The 21,134-nt window shown below is 37.8% G+C and overlaps 1 protein-coding gene across 1 annotated transcript in view; it reads right to left on the reverse strand.

Moving 5' to 3' along the window:
* Nucleotides 1-1,084: 1,084 nt before the first annotated feature.
* Nucleotides 1,085-21,134, reverse strand: part of LOC150078989 (Ig-like V-type domain-containing protein FAM187A) — a 35,159-nt gene continuing 15,109 nt past the window's right edge. The window contains exons 3-4 of the mRNA XM_090382911.1: nucleotides 9,127-9,311; nucleotides 1,085-1,241 (exon numbers count right to left, since the gene is read on the reverse strand). Of these exons, the coding sequence (XP_090239037.1) occupies nucleotides 1,085-1,241; nucleotides 9,127-9,311 (342 nt within the window). The remainder of the gene's footprint in view (nucleotides 1,242-9,126; nucleotides 9,312-21,134) is intronic.

Genomic DNA, 21,134 nt, shown 5'->3' on the forward strand with positions numbered 1-21,134 from the left:
ATACATGTCTACATATGTAAATGTCACCTTTCACAACCTGCATTGGGTTGGGATGCATACATATATGTTGCGCCTCTGCAGAACACTTATTCGCATAAACGTATATATTTTTGTTCTTATCGCTTTTAGTACTTTTATCACTTTGACCATTTACGGTGTATCTGCATATATTTTATTCTTAATAAGTTTCTGACATTGTATTTTATCTTTACTGTATTTTTAATAGTTTTATATTTATACTTAGAACTTGATGCCATGTTTGCTTCTCCAGGACTCACACAAATTATTACTAACCCAACCAGAGATAATAGCACACTCGACCTCCTATTCCATAATCTTACCAGCATCTCTGTGATCACCTCCTCTTTTAAATTCTAATCTGACCGACCACAATCCTATCACATGTGAAATCTCCTTACAGGAAAATCACAATCTTTATCTGCCTTCCCCCCTTTATCTCCCCTCCTGACATAGCCCTAATCCATATGGCTATTCCAGGAAATATGCATCACTACCAGAACCTCCGCATGGTTTAATCAAACCATCAAACAAACTTTCCTCCAGGAGTCCTACCGACAATGGAGAAAATCTGCTGATGCCAAAGACTTTAACGCCTATTAAAAGGCAAGGGCTCTCTTCTTAAGACAGAATAGATTTGCCTGCAACCAACCTACCCTGGATAAGCCAAAAAGATCTAAAAGACTGCAAAAACAAAGCCACAAGAAAATCATTATGAAGGAAGAAATATTTCTTCCTTTATAGTGATTTGCTTTTTTACGGAAATATAAGATCATAAATAGTCATCTTACAGAGCTGTTTTTGAAATAATCACTTTGCATTTATCATCTGAACATTTATTTTCTTAATTGAAGATTTCCTCTTGTCAATAATAAATTTTAAAATAGTTTTTAAAACTAAAAGTTTAATTTATATTGGAATGCATCAATATATGAAATTTTATGGAATCTGAATCAGTGTGAATATGGCAATATCTGATCACATCTAATAATGAAGAATTGCATCATCTGCTATGTTATTTTCAGATACAGATAAAAATAAATTATAGAAACAAAGTTCAGCTTGTTTACCTGTAGACAGCACTATCTGAAAAACGAACTTGTCTGATATGAAGATTATTAACCATATCAATCTTTACTCTTCCTTTTGTTCTGATGTGAACTCTGCTCGGATTAATAATGTAGGAATCATTCCTCCATATGTAAAATTCCCCATCATTGTTTCTGAAAAGAATATAAATGACTAATTTGAAATACTGTGTTCAAGTATAGAGATCTCATCCGAAAAAAGACATGGAGCTTCTTGAAAGGGTTCAAAGATGAGCAACCTGCATGGTGAGATTGGCAAAAGGGCAACCATACACAAGGAAGGACTCTGATTATATGAGCTATAGAGCTTGGCAACCCGGCATCTCAGTGGTGAACTGATTGAGGTTTATAAGGCTTTGAGAGTGATTAGTAAAATGAGCAAATGGGTGGAATTTTCAGTTATAAAGAATTCCAAAACTAAGGGCCATAAGTTCAAATTACAAGGGAAGAGATTTAGACTAGATTGTAAGAAGTTTTCTTTTAGCCAGTTGTAGTTGTTTGCAGGCTTTACGGCACAAGGGCAGCAAAGGCCATAATGCGCCTTTAGCCAGTTGATTGCTGGAACAAGTTGCCTTCACAGATAATTGAGGCTGACAGTTTGAATAAATTCAAAGATCAACTGAATAGTTACCAATGTGAGGGGGAAAGAACATAATTTGTATTTTCTTATCTACTTTTTTTTGGGAAGTGTAGCAAAAGCCTGTGGCTTCCTTACACTATATGGCAAATATTGCTACTATTATTAACAAATTAGTTCTTATAAACAGATTCAGGGCAAACTGAAGTTAATGAACAGTAAACAAAGTAGTCAAAATAATAGCAACTTCTTTAAAATATTTCTTAGAATCATGGGATGAATTAAATTTCTCTACTAATAAATTTATATATGCTTTATCTTTGATGACTAGGAATGTGGAATGTGCTTCACAATTTTTGAGGATAGAAATAAGTGTTCAATTCCAATGTTTCTGGAAATTCACTTGATTTGAACACAGTTTGCTGCATATTTTAACAAAATGTTTCTTTGGTTGGGTTGGATGCTAGAGAAAGGTTGCTGTTATGAGGCCATCTGGACAGCAACTTTTTCAGGGGCTGCTAGGTGGAACTTTATTGCTTAAAAATTACTGTTATTTTAACTTTTCATAATAATATATTATTATTATTCGTGATTCCCTCATTAATTTATTGAATTTTGTTAATTACTTGGCCTTTGTAATTTCTTAAGAAACTACAATCGACTTTTGCTGCCATCGTGTTGTTTCAATAAGAACGCTGAAATTCTGACAAAATTGTTAGAGTACTGACATAAGTGAAACTTGGAGGGGGTTCTCTATGCGATTTTGTAGCAATATAAGAAGTACCAGTATCAGAAAATGACTATCAACTATACTTTATAACAATACATGTTTTAGTAATGTGACTTTACATATAGAATGTAACGTCATCTAAAAGTGTGACATTTACTGCTGTTAAATAAGTGGGAATAGTGTTCAGTTATTCTTTTCAATCTCTTGGTTTTGTGAGTTGTTTTTAAATTAAATTTAGACTAAAATCTTTCCTCAAACTAGAGCAGCAAAGCAAAGGGCTCAAAGTAGCAAGAATGCTTTGGTTTTGTGGAGAACTTCTGACAACATTTCTCCAACAAATAAGGATTATGTTGTGTGTTGCTTGTGCTTTTTTTGCAAAGCTAACCCTAGCAGGATGTGATACAGCCATAGGGAATGCCTTTGTTTTTCTTTGTTGTAAAGTTTATGAGGAGGTTAAGTACAAACTCTGAAGGGATTATATGAGAGCTTGAAGAATAGGGTTGAAACCCTCAAAAGATTAAAAGAGAGGGCCTTGTGAAGCACTTGGCTGCCCAGCCTAAGTCCATGTTCAGACAATGCAAAGACATCCTCTGCAGCAGAAATCTTTGGACCCACATGAAATAGCTATAGCCCCCTCCCAGGGGCTCACATCTGGTGAGTATAGGCTTGGCACACTCAGGGTCCTGAACTGGATCTCATTATTTTTCTCTTTCTTGGTGATTTCCTTCTATTTCTGTCTCTCTCTCTCTCTCAGGTGTAACTCAGAAATTTTTTTTTTTTAGCTGGTGCAGCAAAAAGCCTTAGGCTTCCTTGCACCATATGGCTAATAATAATAATAATAATTGTCAGGTAAGTGATACTGTAGTACCAATTGCAATTCATTGCAAAACACAAGACTGGTTATAGTTACAGTTCATCACTTGCACAGTTTAAACCAAATGCACTTTATACACATAGTTAAAATGATAAGAGTGCACTATAATAAAAAAGATATGTACAGTATGTGGATGATTTCCTTTAAGTCCATTTTATTTGAAATGTCACAGTACAACATTCAGTAGTAGTCTGCTAACATAATTATGTTTGTTACAAGAAACCTTTGTAGCAATTTTCTGTTAACCGTTCATCACTCACTGTGTCAAAGATTCCAGAGGAGAGAAAAAAAAGGTCTAAATGCAAAAAATTAAATTTCAGTGACATGTGACATCCTACATCTTTATATGCATCAAGCAATTTCTGAATGCCATTTTGGTATGTGGGAGACCTGTGGTTACCCAAACATTTCCACTAAGTCATTTGAAAGCCTGGCAGCTTTTAGTTGCCTTCATCTTGCAGTTCCTGCTTTAAGTTCCTACATTAACTTTCATTTTATTAGCATGTAAGAATATTTATACATCAGTGATTTTAAATAGCTGCATATCTATTTCTAGTTAGAAACGTGACAAACTACCAAGTTTATCCAATATTGTGTGCTAAGGCTTTCAATGGACTGAATAAGCTAAATGCTACTGCTGGCATTCTTCCTCTTGCTAATACGACATACATAAGGGCAATAAATTTAAACTGAGGAAGGATGTTTGCAGGATGGATGGGTAGAAGTCTGCTTTCAGCCAGTGGTAGGCTGAATAAATTTAAGGATTAGCATTAGTAGAGGCATATGATGCAAGAATGCAAGCTTATGCAGCATCAGCCAAAAAAAAAAAAAAAAAAAACCCTACTCCCATTTCATTCCTCCGTTCGTTTGAAATACCTGTCCAGCTGAGCCTTAAATTTATTTAGGTTATCAACTTCCACAACAAGGGATGGAAGTTTGTTCCACCAACCAACTACCAGCTGGCTAAAGGCAAATTTCTGCACATCTATCCTACATCTGTCTTTTCTCAATTTGAATTTATGCCCTCTCAGGTGATTATTCTAAGCAAGAGGAAGAATCCCATCAGCATTGAGCATGCTCAAACCATTCAAGGCTTTATACACCTCTATCAGATCACCTCGCCGGTGCCTAGTCTCCAGACACTGTAATTTGCAAAACTTAAGCCTTTCTTCATAAGAGAAACCCTTTGTTCCATTCACTAATCTTGTTGCCCTTCTCTGTACTCGTTCCAGCAGCTCTACATCCTTCTTGAAATGAGGCCTCCAGACCTGTATACAGTACTCAAGGTGTGGCCTGACCATTGCCTTATACAAGGGAATAATCAACTCCTTATCCCTGCTAGAAAAATTCCTGTATATCATTGACAAGACACCATGAGCTACTCTTGCAGCCTGTCTGCACTGCTCAGAGAACTTCATATCTGCCTGCACAATTACCCCCAGGTCCTTTTCATTCTCTACCACTGTCAGTGTAGTACCACAGAGTTGATACGTTGCTCTGGGGTTGCTTTTTCCCATATGTAGTACTTTACATTTGTCAATGTTAAACTTCATTTGCCACCTCTCAGCCCATCTGCTCAACCTTTCCAGATCCTGTTGCAGCAGCATAGTGTCAGTAGTGTCCTTAACAACCCTGCCAACCTTTGTATCATCTGAAAACCTGGTATACCATCATCAATATTATTTATAAATACAGAAAACAACAATGGACCCAACACTGAACCCTGAGGGACTCCACTAATAACATTAGTCCACGATGAGCAGTGTCCATTGATTACCACTATCTGTCTTCTCCCCCTCAACTAACCCCTTTATCCATAGCAGCAATTTGCCTCCAATGCCACACTGCCCCAATTTGTACAGCAGTCTTCCATGTGCAACAGTATCAAAAGCCTTTCTGAGATCCAAGTATATAATATCAAAGTTATTCCCTGCATCCAGCTCTTTTGTGACTGCATCATAGTATCCAATCAAATTGGATACAAAACCATGCTGTGTCCAAGCTATAACTGAAGTCTTGTCTAGATGATCCTGCAGTGCTTCTTTAACCAGTGCCTCCATTAATTTTCCTGGAACAGAAGTTAAACTCACAGGTCTATAATTACTTGTGTCAGACTTTGATCCTCCTTTGTGAATTGGGGTCACATTTGCATATTTCCAGCCTATGGGTACCTCCCCTGAGTCCAAGGAAGCTCTCATAATTATGGCTAAGGGTTTGCTTACTTCCTTTGCTGCCTCCTTTAATATAACTGGATAGATCCCATCCACCCCAGGTGCCTTTCTTGTGTTTATCTTCAACAATTTCTCCTCCACTTTACTCTCAGTTATTACAAGATTATCTAGCTTACTGCCAGAGTTGAATACACCTCTGGCATTCCCCTCACTGAATAACTCCTCATGTGTGAATGTCGATGCAAAATATTCATTTAGTTTGTTAGCTACCTGAGCAGGATCATCAACAGTTGAACCATCGATATCAAGTGGACCAATCTGATTCATCCCCTTCCTTCTAGAATTTACATAAGTAAAGACATCTTTGCTGTTTTTCTTTGCATCCTTTGCCAAAGATTTCTCATAATCTGCCTTTGCCTGCCTAACATCCTTTGTGACTTGGTTAAAGACCAGCTTATATCTATCATAGGCTTCTGTGTCACGTGTTAATTTATATGTAGGATGATTTAGGATGAACTAGAACAAATTATTACTGGGGTTGTACAGGTGATGTCGGAAGGTTTTTTTTTTTTTTTACTGATGCTGTATAAGTTTGTTTTCTTGCATCACTCGCCACTACTAATACTAATATCAGCTAAGAGTTTAAGGTATGAACAGGGGTTAAGGTCTGTACAAACACACTAAGCAATGAGCCGCATGGCCGTGGTTTTCACAAGAGAGTGGAGATGCACGAGTCAAACATCAATTGCAGTTAATAGTCTCAGTTCATTGGTACAGGAAATATGACAGATCAGCAAAAATTGATTCTAGTAAGTGCCAAATCTTGCTATATCCTATTCTGATTAAATGGGCAAATGTTGTTAATGTCTGCTGAGAGCGTGCACTGGCCAAAACTGAAGTTTGGAGGAGGTGGAGTTATGATATGGAACTGTTTCTCATAGTATGGTCCAGAATCTTTTGTAGTTATGCAAGAAACCACCATGAATGCACATGCCTGCCTTAACATTTTGGTAAATTCCATGTGTCCTATGATATGGCAATTTTGGTACAGACTCATGTTTATTTCAATAGAATAATGCCATATCCTGGTGCTGCTTGAGAATGGTTCATGGACACGAATGTACTAAAGTTGGAATGGCTGGCACAGAGTTCAGTTTGAACTGGATGGAATATTAAGCGAATGCCAGACCAACATGGTTCATGTAGGGGGGGTGTCAAACTGGTCACTGTTCTGTAGGAGGAATGGAAGACTATCTGCTGCAATCTATTGTTTGTTGGTGGAAAGTGTATCCAGGAACGTGGAGTATCATAGAGGCCAGAAGGAGACCAATGCAGCATCAACGTCAAGGGCAGTAATGTCCCGATGCAAAACCAACATATGTTTGAATCCTTTTTGAGGATAGTGTATAGGAAGCCCCAAAGCAATGTTATCTTGAGAGGTTTTCTGTATTATTTTAATGGCGCTGGAAACTGTAGCCCATCTTTATCATATCTGTTTGTAGAAGTGTGTATTCTTGAGCAAATTTTGTGCGGGCCAAAAAACGCAGTATAACTTATGAAAAAAATTGATGCTATAACTAATTGCCTGAGAGTGAATAACTATGAATATTAGCCATATAGCACAAGGAAGCCACAGGCTTTTTCTGCACTGGCCAAAAAAAAAAAAAGTAGATAAGAAAATACAAATTATGCACTTCCCTCCTCGTGTAGATAACTATCCTGAATGGCACTATAAACTGTAGACTGAATGGCAGAAGACAGGAAGTTCCTCATTTCACTGACTGTGATTGAATCCAGAGCTCTCCAAAGGAGGCAAACATAGCAGCAACTAGATAGGTGGAGTATTACTTGTAAATAATGTAGGCAGCATGTGTGCTTCATTTTTAGTTGCTTGAAATTTTTTTGATAAATTATTTTGTACACTAAAAAATGCATGGTGTTTTGTTGTCCTCCCACTGACTTCAACAGTTTCTTCTGCTGTTGAGCATGAAGAAGTTTCCATAAATATTAATATGGAAATGTTTATTTGTGAGATATAATCACTTCAAGAAACATTAGCAATATAAATTTGCAGCATGACGAATCATTTGGGCCAAACTTACATTCAATTTAAATTGTAATTTTATTGAATCACACTTGAATAGTGTCCTCCGTGGCACCTTAGTTGACATGATACAGCCCTGCTTGCCACTCATTTGTAGAGGCCTGAGTTCTGCTTCTCGATGACTGGAGGAATTTTTTAGGCCTCTTCAACTGGAGCTGTAGTTAGCCATTCTCAGGCAGAGGGAGCATGGCCTTTCTGCACACCCAACATGCAAATTAGCTTGCAGACACACGTCATACATATAATTAGTATTAGGATGTCACCCAATATGGAAGGATGGTGTATTAGATGAATATGAAAGGTAATGGAATTTCTTTTCTACTGACAGCTGCGATTGATGGTAATCATGTTATACTTATTAAGGCCATTTATAACTCAGAGGAAATCCTTTGGGCTGATATGGGGCTAAATAAATCCTTTTAGCAGCAATCAATATCAAAAATGTTATAGGGCCCTCGTGTGTAGCACAGTTAGTATAATCACTGTCCTCCCCACCACCAGGTGGAAAAGACCAGAGTTCAAATCCCATCAATGACTGGAGGAATTTTTATGGATCTTTTTCACAGCATGGCTGAATTAGTCAGTCTCAGGCAAGGGGTTTTCTCCCAGAAACTTTTGTTTTTTGTCCAGCAAACAGAAAATCGACCCCAAAACACATGCAGTGTACAGACATACCACATACAACACAATATGGCCTCAGTTTCTGATGAGCCTAAAATCCTACACCCACAAAATTACACCAATGTTATAGGAAAGTGTTCTTGGTCTACATTGCCTGAGTAGTAGTAGTAGTAGTAAAAGTAGGCCAAATGATGCAAAGAAACAAACTTATTTTGTGTGGAGTGTAATCTGCCTTTAATTTCTTAAAGACAAATTATATTCCATGCATGTTCATCTCTTGATATACCTGCACACCATACTGCTAAAAGAATATTTACGAACGTATTCTACATCAACCAAAAAAAAAAATCACAATTTGCCTATTTCTAAAATAGTGATACAATTTTGCCTTGAATTTCATTAGACCAACTCCCTGCTTTATCTTGGGGGCAGTTTATTCCAATCATCAAAAACATGCTATATATGGCCTAATTAGTTGGTCTCAGTAACGTTTGCATGGTTTTCCACCCACTGGGAATTCAAGTTTTTCGTCCAGAAAACAGACAAATCGACCACAGAATACACCCAATTATAGCCATGACATACTGAAGCCTCGTAGTGTTAGTGAGTTTGGCAATTAACACATACACACACAATAGGTAAAAACAAGAAAACTGAATGATTACTATATTGAACCTGAATGGACATTTTTTTGCCAATGGCTACAAACCTCTCCCTTGGCCGTTTCCTAGGTGCAACATCTTTTCCTCTGAAAACTTCAGCAAACAGGTCTAGAACATATCCAATTTACAGACATGAATTTATATGCTGACACCTCGGTCTTACTTTACCTTAACCCAATCTGTGAATAACATAAGGCAATAAAGAATGTAAACTTTCCAGATATTAGGTAACCTTGGGTAAATAATAATGCTTAACATATTTGACCATTCAAAAATCTTACCCTGGACACATGAGAACAATACTTTTTCCAACTTCTTCATACAGGGTTTCTCTCTTTGCAAAAGCTGGAAGTGCTGGTAATGGCTGATGCATGGAATAAAATCCCTTGCTGTTATCAACAGTGTCGATTACTTCTCCTGTTTTGTCTGTTATAACTGTAATTCCAGCGAGAGTGGGACAAGGTATCTGGAACCAAAATTTTATGATATTGGGTCATATATAGGGGAGGTTTGGTACCAGTTCACAGAAATATGGAGTTCCTTTCTATTTCAAATTGCATTTGAAATAGATTCACACAGAAATAAGCAACACTCACTCATTCACTCACACTGGTAGTAGCAATGTGGCTAGCATTGCTACTCTCTGACACCAAGTGAAAAAAGCCTGAATTTTATTCCTGTCATTGGCTGAAGTTGAGAAATATTCTACTTCAGGATGGATATAACATTTATACTTTTTTTTTTTTTATGTGAAAACATCTTTGGTGGCACCTTCAGACTGAAGTAAAACCAATTTGTCAGAAAATTCAACGTGGAAATGACATAAATTATGTCAGTTTATAAATGATGCTAATTATTATTATTATTATTAGCTATATGGTGCAAGGAAGCCTGAGGCTTATGCTGCCCCAGCCAAAAAAATTCCTGAGTTACCCTGAGAGAGAGTCAAAAGGGAATCACCAGGAAAGAGAAGAATGATGATATCAGCTCAGGACCCTGGGTGTGCCAAGCCCATACTCACCAGATGTGAGCCCCTAGGATTAATGCAGTCACTAACGTTGATTCTTGATGTGAAAACATCTTTGGTGGCACTTACTAAATTTCGGTCCGACAGTCAGTATTCAGCCTGTTGGCAAAAATGTGAAACGGAAATAGCGCAAATTATGTCACTTCCAAAATGACACAAATGCAATTGCTAACATTGATTCGGTAGAGTAAGTAGTGGCCGTGAGCATAAAATGTTACATGGTTATTTCGAACTGAAGTAAAACCGATGAACAATGTAAGTTGAATGAACATTTATGTCATTTAGGAAGTAGCAGCAGCAGCAGCAGCTGTGAACTTACGTTCACACACGCTACTTCCTAAATGACGCTAACTTAGTCACTGACATTAATTCAGTAGACTAAGTAGCGGGCATGAGCATAAAACGTTACATCGTTCATAACTTCAGTCCTATTTTAAAATGGTTCTGATTTTCATCAAAGGTATTTTCACATAAAACATCTTTCGTGCGTACAGGGTATGCATTTTTTTATAAGAACGTTAGCATATGTACGCATAAAGTGCCTGTTCTTTCGAAAATCCCAACACTGGATAGAAAAAGGCCCGTTTTGAAACCCGTGAATGACATAAGGAACTTTTATGGGCTTTTTTTCACTCTGTGGCTGAGTTAGTCAGACTCAGTGTGTGTACAGCAAGCTCCCCCCCCCCCCACCCAGAAACTCAGGTTTTTTGTACAAAACAGGCAAATCACCTGAGAACGCAAGAAATTTATGGACTTATATCACATGGGCAGATGAGTTAGTTCTCCAGTGGCTCTAACATGACACTTCCTTATTCACTTCACCATGTCCGTCTGCAGATAACTTGATTCCTATTGAACTAATTTTCACAGAATTTTATATTTGCCTCTTTTCAACTGATTTTTCAAGCCTCCCCAAATTTAGTTAAAATTAGACCAACAGAATTATTTTGTCAATTATATTTTATTATTTATTCTCATTTATTTACACTCTGTTCCATCAAATTAAAGTCATTGCATTTTGCTCATTTGTCATAAATTAGTACTATTTGCTGACGTGCAAGAAATGTAATGCACTACATACATTATCTAACAATGTGGCCAAAATTTAATTTTTTTTTTTTTTTTTTTTTTTTTCTTGATTCTGAAAACAGTAAAATTGCCTACAGAATACACAATTTACAAATATGATATCCTCTATGGAAACTCAGTTGGTACAATACATTGCTGCCTGCCATTAATTTGAGGCAATCTAGGTTCGATTCCCATCTGTGACTGGAGAAATTATTTGGTCTTCTCAAATCAGGATTGTAGTAAACTGAACTCGGACAGAGGGAGCTGGGTTTCCCCATGAGTTAATCTGGGGCTTTCCCTGATCATAATTTTCGAGGTGTGTCTTAAGTGCCAAAGAAAAGAAAAACACAAGGTGTCAGCCCTTGCAAGTAGCACAGTTTGTATAATCACTGTCCTCCCCACACTGGGTGGAAAAGACCTGAATTTGAATTCCATCAACAATGGTAGAAATTTTTGTGAGCCTTTCTCACAATATGGCTGGGTTAGATGGTCTCAGGCAAGGGAAGAATGTTTTTTATCTTCTGTAAAGTCAAGTTTGTCAGGAAAACAAAAATTGACCAAAGAACATACACACATTTTTTTGGAGATAGTATATACGGTGCAATATGGTCTAAGAAGCTGATGCGCCTAAAATCCTATAACAACAGAGCCATCAGTATAGTGGCATAGTATTTAGGGTTAGGCGCAGCCAGTGTTTTCCCACATCTGCGCCATATGTACTCTGTGATTGAATGCAGAACTACTGCAAAAGCCAGGAAAAATGTAGTGTCTTGGTTATGCAGTACAGCCACTCCTCGGCTTACATAATACTCAACTTACGGAAATTTAACTTTACACGTTTTTGCTGGCCAGTGCAAACTAAAAAAATTCATGGAAATGTATTTTGCATCCCGCAGGAATAAATGGAGGTATCATGAAAATATCGTAATGCGAACCCAATAACACATTTGTTTGGAAATTTGTTCCAAGACCTCAGATGTTGAAATTTTCGCTATATAACTAAGCTATTTATCTCTCTAAAAGGTCATTTTTATAATGGAAATTGCATTACATGGGCAGATGAGTTAGTTTTCCAGTGGCTCTAACATGACACAGAACATCGTTCTCATATGTTCTGTTATAAGAATCAATTTTGAACACCTTTGTGATGTTTTTCTAAAGCACATTTCTAGAGGTCACTACCATAAAACAATAAAAACAATTTGCACTTTCCAGTTTATTGGGCTTTTCTGTTAGTGCATTCTGTTATAAACAGGTAGTAAACGCGATCTTATTGCATTTGTGATAATACTGATAACTGGAGTTGTGTGGGTTTTTACATTACGGTACTATGGTGAAATGAGTTCCCCTTCACTGAAATCTTCAATCTTATAAAAAACATCAATAAATTTTCAGAATCTTATCTTCATTCCTATTTACTTATTACAATGGTGAAGGGAAAGGGACCAACGGAAAGTGCAAGTGCTGGCAGTGCTAGGAAATGAAACAAAATTGATTTAGATAATTAATTAAGAATTACGATGCAGGGCAGGACAAAGTTTGTCATATATTGCAGGAATTAGGTCTAGGTGCTTTAACAATGAATACTATTTTAAGGGACAGTGCACGTATAAAAGAACATGTTAAAGGTTCAACACGTTTAAGATCAGCAGTGATCACAAAACAGCATTCGAGTGCTATATTGAAGATAGAAAAGCTATTAATAATGTGGATGGAAAATCAGATTCAGAAGTGAGTGCCCCTGAGTCTAATGGCCATTCAAGCAAAAGCAAGAAGTATTTACGAAGGCAGTACGATGAACCCCAAGCCAAGTTCATGGCAAACAAAGGGAGGTTTAATAGGTTCAAGCATCGTGCTGGTTTCCAAAACATTAAAGTATGTGATGAAGTCGCCAGTGCCAATTCTGCAGCTGCAGAAACATTTTGTGATGTGTTGGGAAAAAACCCTTCTAAATCTCCACAGCCCTCAACTTTGCAGCGGCATACTTATCAGCTGGAGAGTTAATTCTGGCAATGATGCTCGAAAGGTAAAACTTGCTGACGTTATACCTGTCTCCTCTCTCTTTTTTCTAATTTTATAATTTTGAAATTTTTGTAATTTTCTACACTTCTGTAATTTTTCCTGAGCATGACATAAAAAATTTGAATAAATAATTCTATTTACATGTCCGTTGAACGTTTCTTTTTTGTGTCAATAAAATTTGTGAGTGCTGCATAAGCATTTAGGGAAATTCTGCAGAGTTCCATAGAGTTCCATCATTGACTGTATTGTGTTAAGTAAAGTGTAAATTGTGTTAGTTGACTGATGGCACCAGGAGTTTTCCCCATCTCTGTGTTGTATTCTTTGTAAGTGACACAACTCTGTGGAGGCCAGAAATTTAAAAAGTGTGTGTTTGTTGTGTAGTGTTATGTTCTGTTGTTTCTCTGATCATTTAGCTGTTGGGCCCCACCGTTGCCTGCACTTAGCCACGAGGAGGCAGGTCAGGCACCCAGTAGATTATTTAAGTACTCTGGCTACTGGGTGCCTGACCTGCCTCCTCGTTGCTAAGTGGGATGAACACTAGAATTAGAATTTGGCCAAAAGAGATTTACAAGAAAGCAATAGAATTTAGAATTTGGCGGCATTGTTAGGGAACGTACTTGGTCGGTTTAGTGAGGGGGAGACTGAAGACTGGGGAAGACAGGTAGAAGGATGGGGACGATAGAGTAGGGGCTTAGAGGGGAACAGGTATCCTGTGTGTTATCAGACACTCAGCCTAAAACACTGATGGATCCAATATCTCTCTATTACAGGAGATTTAGGAGAAGTCCGGTTGGCCTGCCTCCCTAAAATCCACTCATACACACCTTCTCGATGGTAAGCCCTGTTACGTCACTTAGGTGGCAACGAACGTGTAGAGTGGTTCTCTTCAAGACGCCTGGTCAGCGTGAAGAGGAAAAGACCAAACCCTCCAGCAATGAGAGCACAACAATACAAATGGCCCTCAGTCCCTAGCAGCTTTCACTCTCCCTCTTACGGCAGCGAGAGGATCAGAGTGGAAGCAGAGGGTGCTAAGAATCTCTGGGTACGACCAGGCTGCCATGCACGGAAATTGAACTTGGCCTGTTATAACGTACGATCACTCATCAGTGAAGACAGGATATTAGAGCTGGAAAAGGAATTAGAAAATGTGAATTGGAATATCATCGGTTTGGCTGAAACAAGAAGAAGAAATGAATCACTTATAAGTTTATCAAGTGGAAATCTGCTGTACACCAATGGAAACAGTGAAAGGAGTGAAGGTGGAGTTGGGTTTCTGGTCCATAAAGATTTTAAAAACAACATTTTGGAATTCAAAAGTACATAAACAAGGGTGTCAAGACTAATACTCAAGATTTCTAAGAGGTACAAGCTAAAGATTATAATGATTTATGCACCAACATCGAGCCATGATGATGAAGAGGTTGAAGAAATGTACACTGAAATTGAGAGTCTTCTAGATGAGCAGAAAACCCACTACACTATTATTATGGGGGACTTCAATGCTAAGGTTGGAAAAAGGCAAAACAGCACAGAAAGAGGAACTATAGGAAATTTTGGAATTGGTGTAAGAAATGAAAGAGGTGAAAGACTTGTGGAATTTGCAGAATCTCAAGGAATGTCAGTAATGAACACTTTTTTCAAGAAAAGGGTGAACAGAAATTGACTTCATCCTCACTAACAGAAAATATATTGTGAATGATGTTACCGTCCTGAATAAGGTAAATGTTGGAAGTGATCATAGAATGGTAAGATGTACACTTGATATAGATGTAGGAAAGGAAAGGAAAAAACTGACTCGAGTAAATAATACAAAGGTCTTTGAAATAACAGAGGAGGAGAAAAAGCAGTATGTACTGGAACTTAAGAACAAGTTTGAGCTTCTGCAGACTGCTCAGCACCAAGATATCGACGAGGAATATTACAACTTTCTGAAAGTGATAAAGCCCAAGAAACCTATAGGGAAACAGAAATCCAAAGAAGAAAAAATTAGTCAAGAAACACTTGTCATGATGAACCAAAGACGACAAATGAAGAGCAAGAAAAACACTGACAGGGAGAAAATTGAGTATACTGAGTTATGCAAAGCCATTAGAAAGAGACTCAGAGAGGACATAAGAAGATTTAACACAAGAAAAGTAGAACAAGCATTAAGGGAAAACAAAGGATTTAAATCAGCAGCCATGAGCAGTAATACAGAAAGACAAATGATACTGAAACTGAAGAATAGCGATGGTGTACTTATAAACAGCAGAGAAGGCATAATTCAAATAGCAGAAGACTACTATAGAGAATTATACAAGGAGTGAGGGAATGATACCAGCAGTGAGGAAGATGGATTGCAAAGTAGCAACACATACGACATACCCGATATTCTTCCCGATGAGGTAGAACATGCATTGAAGAAAATGAATAATCGGAAAGCCCCGGGGGAAGATGAAGTTACTGTAGAGTTGTTAAAATTGGGAGGAAGAGACATAACACAAAAACTGGCAAGGCTCTTCACAAAGTGCATTAGAAAAGGTGTGATGCCTAAGCAGTGGAATAATGTAATCATAGTTTTGCTGCATAAGAAAGGAGATAAATCAGAAATTGGAAATTATAGACCAATTAGCTTGTTATCCCACATCTACAAGTTGTTCACAAGGGTCATTACTAACAGATTAGAAAGAATACTTGATGAGAATCAACCGAAAGAGCAAGCTGGCTTTAGGACAGGATTCTCAACTATGGATCACCTTCACGTAATATCACAGCTAATGGAGAAAGCAAATGAATATAAAACACCATTATGCCTGGCATTTGTGGATTATGAAAAGGCATTTGACTCCATACAGCATAAGGCAATGTTTTGGGTACTGGAAAGACAAGGCATAGATACTCCATATATTATGATTTTGAAGAAAATATATGAGAGTGCTACATCCTTTATTAGACTAGACAAAGACAGTAGCAAATTTAAAATCGAGAAAGGAGTTCGACAAGGAGACACAATATCTCCGAAGCTGTTTACTGCTGCCCTTGAGGAAGCTTTCAGAAGATTAGACTGGTCGCAGAAAGGAGTCAATGTGAACGGAGAGTACCTAAACCATTTACGATTTGCAGATGACATTTTGGTCATAAGCCACGATCCCAAAGAATTAGAGGAAAATCTTAATCAGTTATGCACAGTTAGTAAGGATTTTGGACTAAAGATGAATATGGCTAAAACAAAAGTAATGATGAACAAGTATGCCACGGAAAGGGAAATAATGATTGAAGGAGCAGTAATTGAAAAGGTGGAGTCATATACTTATCTGGGACAAGTTACTAGCTGTAATAATGATAAATGGCTGGAAGTCAAGAGAAGAATAAATTTTGGATGGATAGCATTCAGGAAATATAGTCACATACTGAAGAGCAATATCCCAGTTTGTCTGAAACGTAAAATAATGAATCAATGTATACTCCCCACCATGACCTATGGAAGTGAAACTTGGGCACTCACCAAAAGAATGGAAGAGAAGCTAAGAACTACACAGCGAAGAATGGAATGAATTATATTGGGAATCAGACTGTTAGATAAGAAGAGAAACACCTGGATTAGGCAGCAAACTCAAGTAAAGGACATTCTTATCAAAACTAAAGAACTAAAATGGTCTTGGGCAGGACACATAGCTCGAAGACATGATGACAGATGGACTAAGAAAATAACAGAATGGTACCCAAGAGAAGCTAGAAGAAAACCTGGAAGACAAAGGCGGAGATGGATAGATGAAATTCATGAGTTTTTGGGTAGTAAATGGATGGCCAGTGCTCAAAACAGAAGGAACTGGAAAGTTGCTGGAGAGGCCTTCATCCTGCAGTGGATTGAAAATGGCTGATGATGATGATGACCCAAAGAGATGAGCCCCACCAGGAAATGTACAGGGGAGGCAAGGAGGGGAGGAGACAGAGACCCCTCTCCTGCCTGGGGATGGGGTTTTAAAGGGAACCGGGTTAGAGTACCCAGTTCAGATTGCCAAATGGCATGTGAGCAGCAAAGCCGCAGTATGTCTTCGTCGGTGATGGTTGTCAGGTCCGTGTAGTGTCGAATCCAGTAGGAAGGTCAAACTGCCTATCCCGCTCTGGAGGTGGGACATGTTAGCTGGCAGTGGGGTACCCATTAGGCAAAGGTGTGGGAGAGAGACATTTACTTCATTCATAATCTGCATTCTCACTCTACTTGCATTCTATTTTTTTTTTTACTTTTTTCTTATATTTTATAAACCCCCCCCCCCCCCCCATTTGGTTATATATATATATATTTTTTTTTTTTTTTTTTTCACTCGCTCATTCATATTTTTCTCACACACCAGGGGAGGATGCAATAATATGTAATTTAATTTAAATACTAATTAAAACTAGGGTTAGTGTGTTTTTAACTGTAGCATTTATGGTTTGTGTTCTTTTTCTCATACACTTGCACTCTCTTTCATTCTTCTGGCTTTCAGTTCATTTGTTCGCCTCAACGTACTGTTATTCTTCAGTTATGGTGCAGGCCTGGGGAGAATGCAGTGATAGTGTCTGTGTTTGTTTGTTAGTATATATATAAAGTAATATCAGTTATTATTAACTTTTTATTCTTTCAGCCAATTACATTTATTCTTCTACTCATCCCCATTCACTCTCTTTTTCCCTTATGTTAGGTCACTCTTTCTTTCACCAAAACTGCCATTTATTCCCTTTTACCATAATTCCTAATTCACTCTTTCACTCAGTGCCCAGCCTATTCATTCTGTCTTTCATTCGTTCTCCTCATTCATTCTGCTTTCATTCTACATTGCATCCCCTTGCTACTAGCTTACTGATATTTTTCAACTAATTTGCTTCCCTGGCTGCCTGTACATCTCCCTCCCCTACATGATTACTTATTTGGTGTGGGATCACAGATTCCTATACATGGCAGCGTAGTCCTGGGGGGGGGACCAGGTCAATCTGATTTTGTCATATCAGGTTTCTGTCAGGGCACAGAATACTGCTATCCTGACAATTTTTAAGTCATTGTCTGAACGTGGTGGGAAATGTGGGCAATTTTAACTATTCGTTATTGTTTAATTGCTGGGTGGCTGAATTGCTATTCTTTGGATAGTTCTGCACATTTTGAATACTTTCTGTGTAAAGGAGGTAAAGATTTTAATTTTCCTCTTCTATGATGAATAGATGTTCTTCTCCCCATAGGAAGGGGTTCAGTCTGTGCTATTAGCCGTGTTCTGGGAATGTCATAAATTATACATTCATATAGAATGTGTGCCCAGACTTCACTCTTACCACAGGTGCAGTTTGGGTCATCAGTCAGCCCTAAGGAGGTTAGTTTTGCCTTTAGGGAGCCATGACCTGTCAATATAAATTGTTGTAAAAGTCCAGGGGCATACTACTTAGGTGGCTTTGGGCTAACCATTGCCACCTCTGGCAGAAACCTTTTGTTAACCAGACCTCTGGTTTCCATGAACTACGGCAAACAAACTTTGCAATAGCTCGTGGAGCTTTGTGGCTATTCTTTTTCTTTCAGCGTTGAAAGTGTTGGCTGTATCAAAGGGCAACCCCAGAAATTCTGTGGGTTGCCCTTTTAAGTCTATAATATAAGCCTCTTTTGGTTACTTCCAGGTAAAGTGGGAGAGCTACAGCCAGCAACTGTAGCACAGCTGTGCTTACTGTGCGACATGCTCTGGTAATAGTGAGCAGTATTTTCCTTTCTATCAATTCTAAGTTATTTCTATTTCTTACTATGGCCAAGCGGGTGAACCATGCACCCATAGATAATAACATGTAGGAACATTGCACGGCATATGATTGCCAGGGTCTTTCTTTTGAGCCCCCCAGTCTGCTCGACTGATCCTGGCAATTATACCTGCATAATTTCTCACTTTCTTTGCCAAGTAGGTCAAATGGGGATAAAAAGTTAATTTTGAATCAAAGACCACTCCAAGATATTTTAGGTATGTTACCATTTTTATAGTAGTTGTGTTAATTTTGATTTGCAGACGTCTTCTTATGTCCAAATTGCCATTTAGAAGAATTCGTTTGGTTTTTTCAGGTGATATTTTGAGCATGTGCATTTGTGCCCACACCTGAAAGTGCAAGAGGGCGGAATTTGATCTTTACCTTTTACAAGGAAAATCACATCATCTGCAAAGGCCAGGCTTTCCATGGAGCCCAGATCCAAGGCCAGAAATTCGTCCAGAAGAAAGGGCCAAGGATTGGGCCCTGTGGGCAGCCTTTATTCACGAGGTGTGTCAATTCCTGGAACCTTATGCATACTGAGACACTTCTGTGTGTAAGGTAGCTATTTATTACCTTATAGAGGTTTTGTGGGGGATTTGCCCAACAGAGTCTCCTAAGGACACTAGGCCACCAGAGTGAGTCAAATGCCCAAAGTCAATAGAGATTGTCAGCATAAATTTCTCCTCTGAGTTTTTAACTGTTGTCAGTAGGTGGTTCATGGCATCCTCTGTAGAGTTGCGCTTCTTAAAACCATACTGATTGTTGGAATGTAAACCTGCTTCTGTGTAGTATTGAGCTAATTTACTATATATTAGTCTTCTGTATATTTTCCCTAGTACAGGAAGTAAGGCTATTGGTCTATTTGATTTGGGGTCAGTAGGTGGTTTCTTGGGGATTTTTAACCAGCTTTTATCCATATTTTGGAAATATACCTTCTGTCATACAGTTGTTATATAGTGCTATTAATTTGTCTGGTGCTGTTTCTGCTAATTTTTTGATAATCTCACCCTCTAAGAGGTCAAACCCTGGGCGTTTATTGTTTTTGGTTTTAGATAGAGGTTCTGTTTCTAATAGAACATTAGATAGTGCTATTTCTAAGTCTTGTATAGTAAACAGAGGTTCAATATTGACATTGTCTTGTCATATTCAGTGTTCTCTTTTAGATAGTATGAATCAGAGCTGTACTACTCAATATGTTCTACGTTGATAATAATATTAGTAAAATAATAAGAGGAGTTTACCTCAATATAGTGCGTAGAACACTTCCGTATGATACCCACCAGAAATTAAAACGGAAAAAAAGAAAAAATCGACAACTTACCGGTACATTACAGTAAAATATAAATAATTAAATAATCAATTTAACACAATTCAAATCAATTTAAAACAATTAAAAATCAAATTAACACAATTAAAAGAATCTAACGAAAATATTCAAAACGATTTTCCTTCCTGAAGCTGACAACGCTTTTCGACCGTATGTCGTGATCACAGGAATGAAAATTACCGAATCGGGTTAAAATTGATACTTAAATAGAGATTATTTGTCTTCGCGCATGCGCGTAAAGGTCCACACATCGGAGATCAAATATGGCCGCCGAACATTAACAGAATTCTCGTGTAATTTAATTTCAACGGTTTCTGCAATTAACAGTCGCATATAATTACGTTGAACGTTAAGTATTTTGGCTTCGTTAAATAAAAAAAAGTATGTTTTTCGTTAATGGCATGAAAGGCTAATTCTGACGCTGCTGAACGAGAAGCACTAACTGAGGCTTCATATTGATTTACATGAATATTAAGAGAAAATTGGGTCGAACCCTGATAAGACGAGTCGCAATCACTGCAAGAAATGTTGTATACCAGATCATTAATTTGTGTTGCGAACGCTGAAAGAACCGAGCGATTGTTCAGTATAGTGTGTAACTTCTGTATTGGCCTAGCTACAATTTTAAATTCGGTATCTTTAAAGAATCTCTTAAGCTGTTTGCGCCACTGTTCAACATATGGGACAGAAATAAAGTATTTTTCGATATTACTATTGTTGATTGGTGTAGTATTCTGTATCCTATCCTTAGCTTGTACCCTAATTCGGTTTATTGTGGTAATGGAATAACCCCTGTTTAAGAATCTGCTAGTTAATATTTGTATTTCTGAGTCCAAACCAGATTCCGTCGTTGAATATTTATAGGCATTAAGAAATTGATTAAAGATAATCGATCTTTTGTAGGTGAACGGGTGATAGCTATTATAATGTAGAAGCATACCGGTGTTTGTAGGTTTTCGATAGATGCTAAATTGTATTTTATTCGAGTCCCGGGTAAGCGTGAAATTTAGAAAGTTTAATGACTTAGTATCCGTATCCTCCCTTTCCAATGTAAATTTGAGTCTAGAATGAATATTATTAAACGAATGTAAAATGTCTTGGAT

This window comes from Mastigoproctus giganteus, chromosome 10 (genome assembly GCF_048544385.1).
Source record: "Mastigoproctus giganteus isolate SK-2022 chromosome 10, ASM4854438v1, whole genome shotgun sequence".
NCBI lineage: Eukaryota > Metazoa > Arthropoda > Arachnida > Uropygi > Thelyphonidae > Mastigoproctus > Mastigoproctus giganteus.